This window comes from Diplotaxodon limnothrissa, linkage group LG13 (genome assembly GCF_057381915.1).
Source record: "Diplotaxodon limnothrissa isolate DT_005_m linkage group LG13, D_limnothrissa_male_GT1.1, whole genome shotgun sequence".
Classification (NCBI taxonomy): Eukaryota; Metazoa; Chordata; class Actinopteri; order Cichliformes; family Cichlidae; genus Diplotaxodon; species Diplotaxodon limnothrissa.
The window spans coordinates 25,520,941-25,533,174 of NC_140608.1; the positions used below are offsets into that span (position 1 = coordinate 25,520,941).

Genomic DNA, 12,234 nt, shown 5'->3' on the forward strand with positions numbered 1-12,234 from the left:
GTTGTATAAAGAGGTTTCTTTAATACATAATCATTTGATGAATCATTTTCAATTTTTGCACGTTCTTTCAAGGCAGTGCCTGACATCAGCTCATTAACTTAAAATTGCACAAGGGGCCAGGTTTCAGGATTAAATATAACACCTATGTATAATCAGCCAAGCTTCATCCTACACTGCACAACTAATTTTGTAAAAATGTCTGAATATGGAATTCAAATTTCATCTGAACTGCATTTTCTGCATTTCATTTAAAATGTGTCTGATCAGGTTACATGTAAGTGTCTACGCATACAATATAGCAGCAAATTAGCAGGAGTAGGAGGCATCTCAGGCTTGGCAGTGCTTGGAGCCCAATACACTTTCACTGGCGTTATGCAAAACCAGAGAAATACACCTTAAGGGTAAAAATGAGTGAGTAAAGTGAGCAACTGTACTGCAGCAGGCAGCTGGACTGACATAGGAACGTCTCCATTCTGTGAGAAGAAAATGTAAAATAGCAATGAAGAAAATGTATAAAAATGTTTCTGTGTGAAACCGTCTACCTGTGTGTGTATTATAAAGCTCACTGCAGTCGCCAACTTCAACATGTCTACAGTTGTTGAGTTCTGGTCAAAAGTCTGATGGGACAATCGTTAGTCTTAAAAAGAACATCTTTGCTTTAAGTTTGAGTATAAAGGAAATTTTCCATTTCTAGGAAAGTCCTCTTCAGCATATTTGAACATGTTTTTACTGGGTGTTTCAGGTCCCAGTAGAAGGTGTTAAATTCTGTCACATCACCTCGCCTTAATGAAATTCTTTTCATTTTGTTGCAACAGACACAGACATGCCCGGTTACTGACCCGTGTGCAGTTGTTCGCCTTGGGCTCCAAGTCGGTGACCTTGGTGATCTGCTTGAGGAAGTCGGATTCCTGCATCCCCGGCTGGGAGCCTCGCCGTTTGAACTGTGCCCGCGGGTTCGCCAGGATCACCTGAAGATTCACTGCAAATCCTGAGGAGCCAGAGGAAGAAGAGAAGACTAAGGTGAAGGGATGAAGACGCTAGCCAGCATGGATAAAAGGGACATTACGAGGCTGTTGTAATCACAGCAGAAAATGACCAAGTTGATTAGTGCATCTAATGACTGTGATATGGCTGATATGAAATTCATTTACCACAGGGGTCTGCGTTCTCTGGTGATAATTGTACTGTAGATGAGAAGGAAAATAAGTGAATGTCAGAGGGAAGAATGCTCAGGATGCCAGTGTGCTGGAGCAGAAGCAGGGATTAATGCGTGGCTTGAAACCAGATTTAATCAATCTGATTAGAAAAACTTGGTAACTGTGGGGAGAAACCGGCTGTGTGACTCCATGTAATTACAGCAGCGGGGGGAAAAAAGTATTAGCTGCCCTACAGCCAGAAATACATTTGAAGGTTCGGAAGTATTTCACATTGTGAGACAAGTTTTATATAATCTTTTCCATAACTCCACAAAATTTTATTTTGAACTCAAATCAAACGTGACAAACTAAACAGGAAAGCTAATCCCTGCAGCTGCTGCAGTTAACCTTGTGCAGCATGTGTGTGGAGAACACGTCATTCACACATCTGATGTGTTGTTGACCCTGTAGCCACAGGTCTGAAGGTGACACGTGATGAGTCTGTTTTGCATAATTTTTGCCTGCTTTGAGCTTCCACTGTCAGAAGAAAGTGTCATCTGCAGTTAGTGTGTCAGCTCTCGTTACTGCCACATTAGGTACCGTTGAGTTTTTAATAACTGATGCTCTTGGAATTCATGGCTGTGGCCTCTGTGGATTTTTATTTTGAAAAACCACATTTGCTGACTGTAAAACAGATCAAGTACCAAGCAACACCAGGAAGATGGAACAAGGGAAGCTTGAGAAATACCAAAGCCTGAGAGAGGAGCTAAAGAAGGAGTGCAGGGTGAAGGCAGCGGTGGTCCTCGTGGTAAACGGGCCACTCGGGGCAGTGAGTGGCTCCAGCAGATCCCAGGAGACAGACAGACAGATAGATAGATATGAAACTCACATTCACTCTCCATAGAGAATATTGCCGCTTTGTCTGCATTGTTTTATTTATTTATTTTGTTATATCAAAGAAAAAAGTTTATTATTTTCCCAAATGTGTGTGATTGTGAGAAGAGTTCTCTGAGCATTAATTATTGCTTCAGGACTCATCTGAGAACTGTTACTAAACGGCTAGAGGGAGAGAAGTGGTGCTGCCGAGAGGCGCTGACAGGAGGAGAGGAGGAGATCGTCAGGGAACAACAGGTGTCTGTTTTATCCTCAGAAAAACATACGAAAGGCTCTGGCTGCTTCAATTTCCATTCAATATCACCATAAAGCTTTTAGTGACTCTGTGACTGGGGTGGGGCAGTTAGGTAGGATGTTCTCCATATTTTGTGCACCTGTATGTACACATTCCTGTGTGCCACGTTTCCTTACTGAAGAAAAAAAACACCTGATCCCCAACATCAGCCACAATGTTAAGACCTATCCTTGTTGAGCCTGTTTTCCAGCCCACAACTTTACTGTTTTATTTTACTCCCAGCACTCTTTTTTGGCATGTCATCAATTTGCTGTAAATCACGAGTAATAACATGAATTTGGCAAATTATTCATCTGACTTTGAGAAATACCAAAACATAGCATTTTTTTTATTGGAAAAGAAAACAGACGTTCACAGGTTTCAGATGTTAGATCTTCGCGCTGACGCCTGAGGTGAACCAGAAGCCTTTTAAATATTTTATGGCTTTACTTTTTACAGGTGTAGTGTGAAGTAAAAAGACTCAGAAAGTGAAGGAAAACACAATGAAAAAAAATCCAAACACTGTGGTACAGTTTAAAGTAATTTATAGCCATCCTTAAACGCCTGTCAGGACAGGAAAGAGCTCCAGTGTGGGTTATGTTTTAAGCATTTCTCACACAGAGATTTCTAGTTCCACGTGTGACAGGAAGATATTTGCAGAAACTTCTTCTGTGCACAAGGTCTCAACATAATTACTGAATATTTATTTATGCAAATCATCAGTGGGTGGCACGCCTTTGCAATCAGTGTGGCAATTTGCCCCTGGTAATTCACCATCCTCGCCTCTATTTTCCCCTCACATCCGCCACCTCTAGCTGAACAGAATATTCTAGGCTGCAGTTATCCAGACGCGGTGATACATGGCCAGCAGACAAGACAGCAGTCCTCTGAGGTAAGTTAGTGTCAGAGTGGGTCACACAGAGAAAGAAACAGCAGACATGCAAGTGAGTTTGGTATGTATTATCTCTCTGTAAGTTTAGTGTACTTTAGACCAAGTGAAAAGCACATCCACACTGATGTACACAGTTAGATAAATGTGTCCATACAGGACTTATATAGTATATAGTATAAAGAGAGCATATTTCTCCCATATTGCCTTATTTTTATTGGATCCCTGATAAATCCAGAATCAAGTTTAAAATCCTTCTCACATACAAGGTCTTCAATAATCAAGGCCCCATCTTGTCTTAATAACCTCATAGTGCATTATCACCACAATAGAGCACTTTGCTCTCGGACTGCTGCTTTACTTGTGCTTACTGGGATATATATAACTATGTGTTTACACACAACTTTGCATTTAATCATTAGTTTTCATTAGTCCCTTTTCCTGCCTCCCTCACCCACATCCATCTCCCAGATAGCTGCCTCTCCCTCAGCCTGGCTCAGCTGGAGGTTCCTTCCTGTTAAAAAGGCGTTTTCCCTTCCCACTATCGCCAAATGCTTGCCCAAAGGGTTTCTCTCTGTATTACTGTAGGGTCTTTAGCTTACAATATAAAGCACCTTGAGGCGACTGTAATTGTGATTTGGTGCTATATAAATAAAACTGAATTGAAATACTGAAAGCAGCTATTTTTTTAAATTTGACAGTCTTTTCTTTTTATGATGTTCAACCTTTGGACATCCACTAGTTAATTGAGAAACCATCGGAGGTTAGGGTTAACGACTGGGTCCACTTAATGGCGACCCCTTTTTATCAAGTTGGTGCCTCTGTGGAACACACAAATGAAAAAGAAGATTTTAGCAGAAAAACTGAAATGTAACATTTTCTAATTAAAAAAAAGACTGAAGTAAAACAAAACTCATCTTTAACACTCAGAAGACTTATCACTCTAAAGCCACAGGCAAATTCCCTTTTTCAAATTAGCTACACAAAGGCACACACAGGAAAGTGCTGCAACACCTCCACAGTTATTAGGTTATGTTGGTGTCAGGCTCATTACTGCTCCATGTGCAATACTGCAGGCTAATCACAGAGATAAATGGCGCTCAGGTGGAGTAGATAAGCTATTAGAGCTATTACATGATAGGCGTCTCCTAAACCTGCTGCCAGCCACTGGATGTCACAGCTTATCTGAGCCATTTTTGCCCAAGAGGAGGTTGTCCAGACTCTGTGCTAACTTTGTCCCACTTTATACCTGACCCACTCCAGCTGACCTATATGACTGTGTATCTATTGCAAGTAAAGCCCATCAGCAAAGGGTATATAAGCGTGTTTGGAGAGAGAAAAATGTTGACTGTAGTTCATCATTATTTGGGCCCTGCATATAAAGCAAGTTAGAACTGTTTTCTTTTGCATGTATAGACATTGTTTTGCTCAGCGTAAGCTTTTAAAGACATTACATTTGTTTTTACTGAAGGATCAAGAGTCTAAATTAGTACAACTCCCCTGTTGGGGTTGTACTTTCTGACTTCTCAGGAGCTCTTAAGGCAGAATTCTAGTAGCAGTGCTGAACATCACTCGCTGGTCAAACAGTTTCATAAAACTTTTGTACAACTGGACTCACACTGTAGCACTCGGTGCCACTAGGATCGATATTTCTTTTAATGTTGACTTGTCTCAGGTACCCAGCTGTATTTGAACATTTGTTATGTTTTGCTTGATCCTGTGATGATGAAGAACACAAGTGGGTAAACAAAAAAGTTTAAAATGTAAAAACTGGGTTTCCCAATCATGTTGAAGAAAAGGTCTCACTGATTCTGTCAGCTGATCACCCGACCTTTTAAGGACACACAAAATGCAGCCTGGTGAGTAAACAAGCATTCATTCTTTACAATAAAGCTCCACAGGGCACCTTTAACAACAAAATTACATACTCAGCCACCTGATGAGCAGAAGACAAAGAATGCATCAGCACGCAGCGGACAGGGGAGCTAGCAAGAAAGCTCATAAACAAGAAAAAGTAAACAAGAAAAAAAAACATTTGCTGTTTGATTTATTGTGGTTACATACAAACTTATTCTGGAAACAGTGAAGGAGGGTACGTCTGTGAGTCTCCTGTGCATTCATTTATTACATCTATTCATCATAGTCAAACCACACTACATACAAAAAATAACACATTGTTTCCCTTGTGTGTCAAACTGATACACAATCACTCTTTGTTTGAACTTTTCTTAAAAATTGTCTTTTTATAGAAAATTGCAAAAATAATTAATTCCTAATTCAGCTTCACTTGCACCTTTGTATTTGGGACTTCTTGTTCAAAAAGGAGCATTAGAGCATGACCACAGCAATGATTTCATTTAAAAGGAAAAAATATTTTTTGGGGATCCAATGGATTCAAGTTTTCTCCACCAGCTCTTTCCTCACTACAGGGACATTTCAGAGAGAAACAGCAGGTCAGGCCAAGGTTTCTCAGCCGTGCCAGTCCCAAAGTATTAAATAGTATCATCAGGCTAATACTCTTATGACAATCTATTTCTGAGTCCCACGAAGAGGCAATACTGGCAATACAAACACTGCCAAACACTAATGGAGCAACGCGCTGCACTCGTGTGCACATCAAAGCTCCATCTACTGATTTCATTCAATGCATAAAGTGTAAAAATTTCCATTTCACCAACGTTTAAATAATCTGTCATTCCAACTGCCACATATTCAGTGCTGTGGACAGGAGGGACCCACAGCTTATTCATTTTAAATAGCAGCACAGTAGGAAAGTGTTTGGAGGCAGGAGCAGATGGCTCGTTGCTCAGTCTTTTGGGATATTTAAGTTCTTAAATCTAAACACTTGGTTTTGTTTGTGGTAACATATTTCATAACATTTTAGGTGACTACAGATATAATGAATACTAATAATAAAAACTTTATTTGTATAGCACTTTTCAAAACACAGAGTTACAAAGTGCTTCACAGCAGGAATAAAAGCCACATGCTGAAGATAAGTATGTTAAAATAGACAGACAGTTTTTAGACCCTGGTTAGAGGTTCAGACAAAAGCCTAATTTTTGCCTAGCGACTAAAGCTGCAACCTGTCTCAATACTTGTGAGAAAAAGGCCTTAAATACTACCTTAGCCAGCTGACTCCAATCAGAAATTAGGCAAGCGGACTCCCAAAGCTTGTGAGAGCTACCTGGTACCCTGTCCTAGACTTTTGTTTTGTGGCCAGTTATTGTTATTGTTTTCCTTTTGATAATGATAGTGGCTTGTCCTTTGTGTTACCAAGTCTTATGCTTGTTGCTGTCATTCACTGCATCCAGCTGAACCAGCCGGTTGTGGATAACCTGGCCATTCGGGTATGCAGGGCGTGGGTATGCAGACCACTTTGAAAGGCCTTGAGATCACCATTGTTGGCGCTGTGTAAATAGAATGCATGTTTTTTTTTCTTGAATAAAATTTGTAGTGATTGAATATTTGGGTAATATCCCTCTTAGAGATGTTTTCCAAATAATTGCCATGTCTCACAGCTTCGGCTGACAGATAAAGTGGTCCATGTCTTCCATTTGATTCCTTTTTCTTCCGGTCCATTATTCTCTTATTGCCTCGACTTTAATGTCGAATCATTTCCTTTTTACCTGAGCCGGAGTCAGTGCTGCGGGGGGATACAACAGTAACCACATGGCTTATTGGAGCCCACGCATCATTTTTCTCTACTGTTGTTACTCCTGAGGAAACACTTTTGAAAAGTGTGCCTTCTCCGACTTCCACCTTGGAAATGGCTTGAATTTCTTCAGCAGTAAAATTATTATTGCCTTAGCTCTCTCAAACTTTACCACTTACTCCATGCATTCTCACTCACTATGTGTTAACAGACCTCTCTGCATTGGATCATATTTGTTAATAATCTCTGTCTCTCTTCCACAGCATGTCTTTTGTCCTGTCTTCCCTCCCCGAGGCTGGTTCTGTTGGAGGTTTCTTCCTGTTAAAAGGGAGTTTTTCCTTCCCACTGTCACCGAAGTGCTTTCTCATAGGGGTCATATAATTGTTAGGTTGTTGTCTGCATGTAATATTGTTGGGTCTACTTTATAATATAAAGCGCCTTCAGGTGACTGTCGTTGTGATTTGGCGCTGTATAAATAAAACCGAGTTGAACTGAATGCAAACAAAGGCAAATGTGTTGGCTTACATAGAGAAATGAGGGTGTGGCTCTGTGTAGATTTACCAACATACAGTGGTAGAAACAAAATTTGCCAGTGCACATGTGTCATGAACTCTGAGTCTCCACGTCGATTCCTCTTTTGCTCGAATTAAGACCCTGTTCTACACAAATATTAGTGAATGAGGCCCATTTTACTTCACAGAGTCTGGGACAGATCCCTCTGACTAAACAACCAACAGATTATTCTGCTAGTAGTGACCTAGTAACCTCAAATGTTTTAACATTTAATAATAAAGGAGGCAAGTCCAAACAACACGACCACACAAAAAAGTATTAATAATTATTGATATAAATTGTTAATAGCAAGAATTCAATGTCTAAAAACATTAAATTCAGGGGTTCAAAAACCCAGGACCATGACAGGGTGCCTTTGGATATGTTGTCAGTCTCACCATCTAGTATCAAAGCTAGACAGTTTCCTTTACTAACAGTATTATATTATATGCTGTTCTTCATCACTAGCTATAAGTTTAGCTGTACATGCTATGGTTATAGCTGGGCTGACCTTTATAATAACACTAGTAGAAATATTGCATGATGAGGCAAAACACATTTAAAATCCTTCTGATATCTGGAGCAGATTGCAGTCTTTGACGGTGAGAGGGGAGAATGAGTGTTCAGTTGAATGAGCGGACGTTCTGTCCATGGATGACCCAACTGAGACATGATAGGAGGAAATGTGTACTGTCATAATGTTCCAGAGCACTTTTACAAAATATGCTTCACAATAAAATCCTTCTTGAGAAATGAAGCATTGATTTTGTGCTAACAGCATGATGCAGAAACATTAAGAGGACAAAGGAGCGCATCATGTGGAGGTTATATATGTATACTTATCAAACACAGGGAATTAAGTAGGGACTGCATCTTTTTTAAGCCTATCTTAAAAGATAAGGTTCTTAGAATTAAAACTAAAATCTGTACACACCAACCAACCCCAAACGGCTTCATTTTAGCTGTCTTACTATGACTTTCGAGCTGTCTGTCTGAACTGTGTAGCATCTTTCTGTGATTTTAGCTGTGGTTTAAACCTTCTTTTTGTATCCTTAGCTTTATAGCTTGCTGCCAGTCTGAGTCTTTAGGTATGTAATTAACTTTTCTCACCTACAGGCATGGATTTAGCCGTTAGCTTACTATGGTTACTAGGTTATTGTGACCCAGTAAGTAACAGTACAGCAGAGAGCACACACATAACTAAGTAAAATGAGGAAATAGAAAGCAAGTTGAAATGTGAATAGAACATAAAATGAAAACGAGAGCAATGTCTGGCACAGCCTTATGGACTTTATTGATTAATATTAGCATGGTGTAATGTGAGGCTTTGATAGCCTGAGGGAACTGTGTGATCACACTGTTATGCTATATAGCCAGTTTTCAGTTTTGATTTCTCACTTTATTCATCTCTTCGGCCCCGCCCATTGCTCTTTGATTTAGTTCCAGTTAAGACGTTGACAGGAAGTGCAAAAGAGTTTATCCAGGGTAAAAACAGACATAAGAACAAAGTACTGTGACACTGACATCATAAGCTAAAAACGAATGACCTTCTTCTGGAACCTCCGTCGCCCTTTCATATACCACAACAGTGTTCCTCTTAGATCTGCTTCAGATCTCAAGTAAACAGTTTGTGGTGTGTGTAGCAGAGAGATAAGTTTGTTTTTTTAAATTTGTTTTAAATAATGACAAGAACAACAGAACATCCAAGGAGAAAGGTGTCAAGTTCCACCACACCATGTGACTGACAAGTGGCAACTGGAATTACAAGCACCTGACAATGAAAAGCAGACAAAATCAGACAGAAAGAAGTGAGAAACAAAGGCAATCCAACGCCAGGTGTTGAGTTCAGGAAACTGTGTTCTGTACTGTAAGTCCAAACTTCTCAAGACAACTTTAGCACATTACATCCTACTCATAAGCAAGTGTGACTAATTATTGCATCTTTGCTTTGAAGTATGATTATTTTCATGTGCGTTTGCTTGGCTGAAAGGCAGCTGAAAGCTGGGTAATAATTTTCACATAGAAATTCTCTTTCTTTTTATCAAAAAGTACTCATGTGTTTTTTCCTGAACTTTTAATAGACAAACTCAGACTACCTTTACTTGTGTTTATACTTATGCATAATTTAGGAGCAAGTAAATCTGGATTCCAGGACAACATTTTAAAAAACAATAAAAAAAAAACAGAACCCCCCACAGATTAGCAAACTGAGCCAGAGGATTTGTTCATTTCCTTCTCCATTTTTGAGCTGAACTGAATTACAGCGTACGCAATCATACGTAAGTTATCAGCAGTGCTATATTTATTAGGATGGCCTGATTCTCTGGTTCTGACACCTTTATCGCTGGCTATTTAAATCTGAAAGTGTGCACTTCGGTCCTGACTGTTGGATTTAAAATGCACTATGGTGGTATACAGTGGCAAAATTACACAAATTGTGTTACTTGTCAGACTTGCTCCCGGGCGCCACATTAGCAGAGCCATACGGCCAAATTAAAATGGATTTTACTTTTACATTAAATTTGAACCTGTCCAAATTGATATGTATATGTGTCCCCAAGCACTTTCAGTCTGTTACACTATATTTTCCTCGTGTGCCACAAATTTTATTGTCTGTTGAGTTCAGCTTCTTACTCGGGTCCACTGGGGTTATTAGGGGGTTAAACATTTTCATGTCCCGATCTCAGGAAGCACCCCAAAGCGTAAGCATCACTTCAACAACAGAGAGACTGTCTTTGTGTTGCCATGTCTGTGCGTGCTTGTGTTTCTGTATTTGCTCTGTGAGCCCGTATGAACGCATTTGCTCTGTTCTGCAGCCGTGATGCACTTTAGGAAAATTGCATGCATGAATATGTGCGTGTCATGGAACATCAACGCCTGTCTACTTGTATCAATTCAAGTGCCTGCAGGTGTGTGTTTGCCTGTGTTTTTCCCCCAATAGACACATGATGTAATTGTATCTGTGTGTCTGTGGGCACATGTGCATATTCACACACACACATGCTGAGGTGAATAGTACTCCACACCATCATTGTCCAGGATCCATTGTGTCTGGCTAAATGAGACCGAGCAGTAGATGGGAAGCTTTAGTGGTCTGCTAACAATACAGCACTGTATAACACAATACTATTAGGACACGCACTGGCACTCACTCAGCACTCTGCAGACACCCTATTGTAAATCCCATGAATAATAATTTAAGAGTGAACAAAGTTTGGGTCGCTCTCCCGGCTCAGCCATTGTTGTCCTTACAGAATTTAAAGCAAAAAAATGCTTTGTGTTCAGGGCTCGGCAGTAAATCTTAGCATTGCAAATTGACAGCGTAATTATATAGTGCGGTGTAAAAGTAGGGCTGATAATTACAGTGTGTGTGTGTCAGTGTATGTGCTGTGTGTGATTAGGTGATGGTTTGAGGGAGAATGGAGGGATGAGATCTTGGCCCGCTCCTGTTATCGTGATTTAATTAAAACCAATCCCAGGGGCCGACCTGCGCACGTGTGCTGAGTGTGTCCTCATTGGGGTTTGGAACGATACAAGCCTGCAATCGCTATAGCCTGCTATTGTGTCACTTTCTCTAAACATTTAACAAACAGCATCTTGCGCAGAGGGTCTAAATACAGTGTATGTGCGGGTGAAGTGGGATAATGACTGGGGACTGGCAGGGTGGTATTATTTGGTCAGTGTGATGAATTATTTGCTCTCGGGTCAAATGGAGCTCGGAGGCTGATCACTAGTCTGATTGGATTTTTACACAGGAGATATGAAGATGTAAACAGATTGATGGGGATGTCTGCTTTGCTCTCCATTAAGTGGATTATAAATATAAGGACCAATTTGGAATGAAGTGCTCTCTTCAGAACTCACACACCTCGCACACGCTTTTTCATTCATGCCGTCAAAGTTGTGGAGTAACATCGGTTCACTCTGTGCTAAAGTTTGGTCACGACTTAAAGGCTTTCTTTCTGTTGCCAACACAAAGTTGACAAAACAAGGTTAATGTGTGTTGCATCAACAGCATGAAGTGATCAATGAAACCAATAAACCTGATGACATAAACAGGACACCTGTCATTGCCAGTAACTGTCTGCTCCAATTATAACAATCTGAAATCCCTAAAACCAAAAATCTGGCTACAGTTTAGGATTTAACGCTGATTTCATATATTAATAACAGAAAAACATGGAAGTAGCTTCCGTCTGAGAATTAAAGCCAATCCAGAAAGTATCCGGCAGCCATGCAGCTGTGGATTATTACTGCAGAGTGAACATTATCTTTGAAGAACATTACTTTTGAACCAAGTGTACTAATACAGCTAACATCAGTGCTGCTTGTTAGGCTAGTATAGCTAATATTCTCATTAAATCAATTAGATGCCTTATTCCCATTCTCTATTTTTTGTTTCCCATTTTTTGAACTATCCAATTACAATATGATCACGTGACACTTGAACATTGAGCTTTCCATACTCCGCCTTAAATAAGACTGTTTGTTCAAACCTCCATTAGAGCTGCAACTAGGGGGCAGTGGAGCCGGCTGTAAATATTGTAAACAAGGCAAAACATTCAAACGGAAAACTTTAGCAAACAGTTACTTATTGAAACATCCTGTATGGGGTCATGTATGTGTCCACCTGACAGTATAGGTCCAAAAATCAGCTTCCTTTTAGCTTTGTTTTGGTTTCGAGAGACTCATGAGAGAAATGCTCCACTAGCTTCAGTATGTAAATGTTTACTTGATGTTTATTTCTGGCAGGTGTTGCAGTTATTAATAGGACTTTTTCACCTCTGACAGCAACTGCCTGCTGCAAGTCAAGCAGAATGATGAGAATGAACTA

At 40.1% G+C, this 12,234-nt stretch overlaps 1 protein-coding gene across 1 annotated transcript in view; it reads right to left on the reverse strand.

Annotated features, from left to right (window-relative positions):
- The window catches only part of b3gat2 (beta-1,3-glucuronyltransferase 2 (glucuronosyltransferase S)), a 56,464-nt gene that overhangs the window by 11,535 nt on the left and 32,695 nt on the right, over positions 1 to 12,234 (reverse strand). Inside the window, exon 3 of the mRNA XM_085369581.1 lies at positions 840 to 988. Within this exon, the coding sequence (XP_085225707.1) occupies positions 840 to 988 (149 nt within the window). The remainder of the gene's footprint in view (positions 1 to 839; positions 989 to 12,234) is intronic.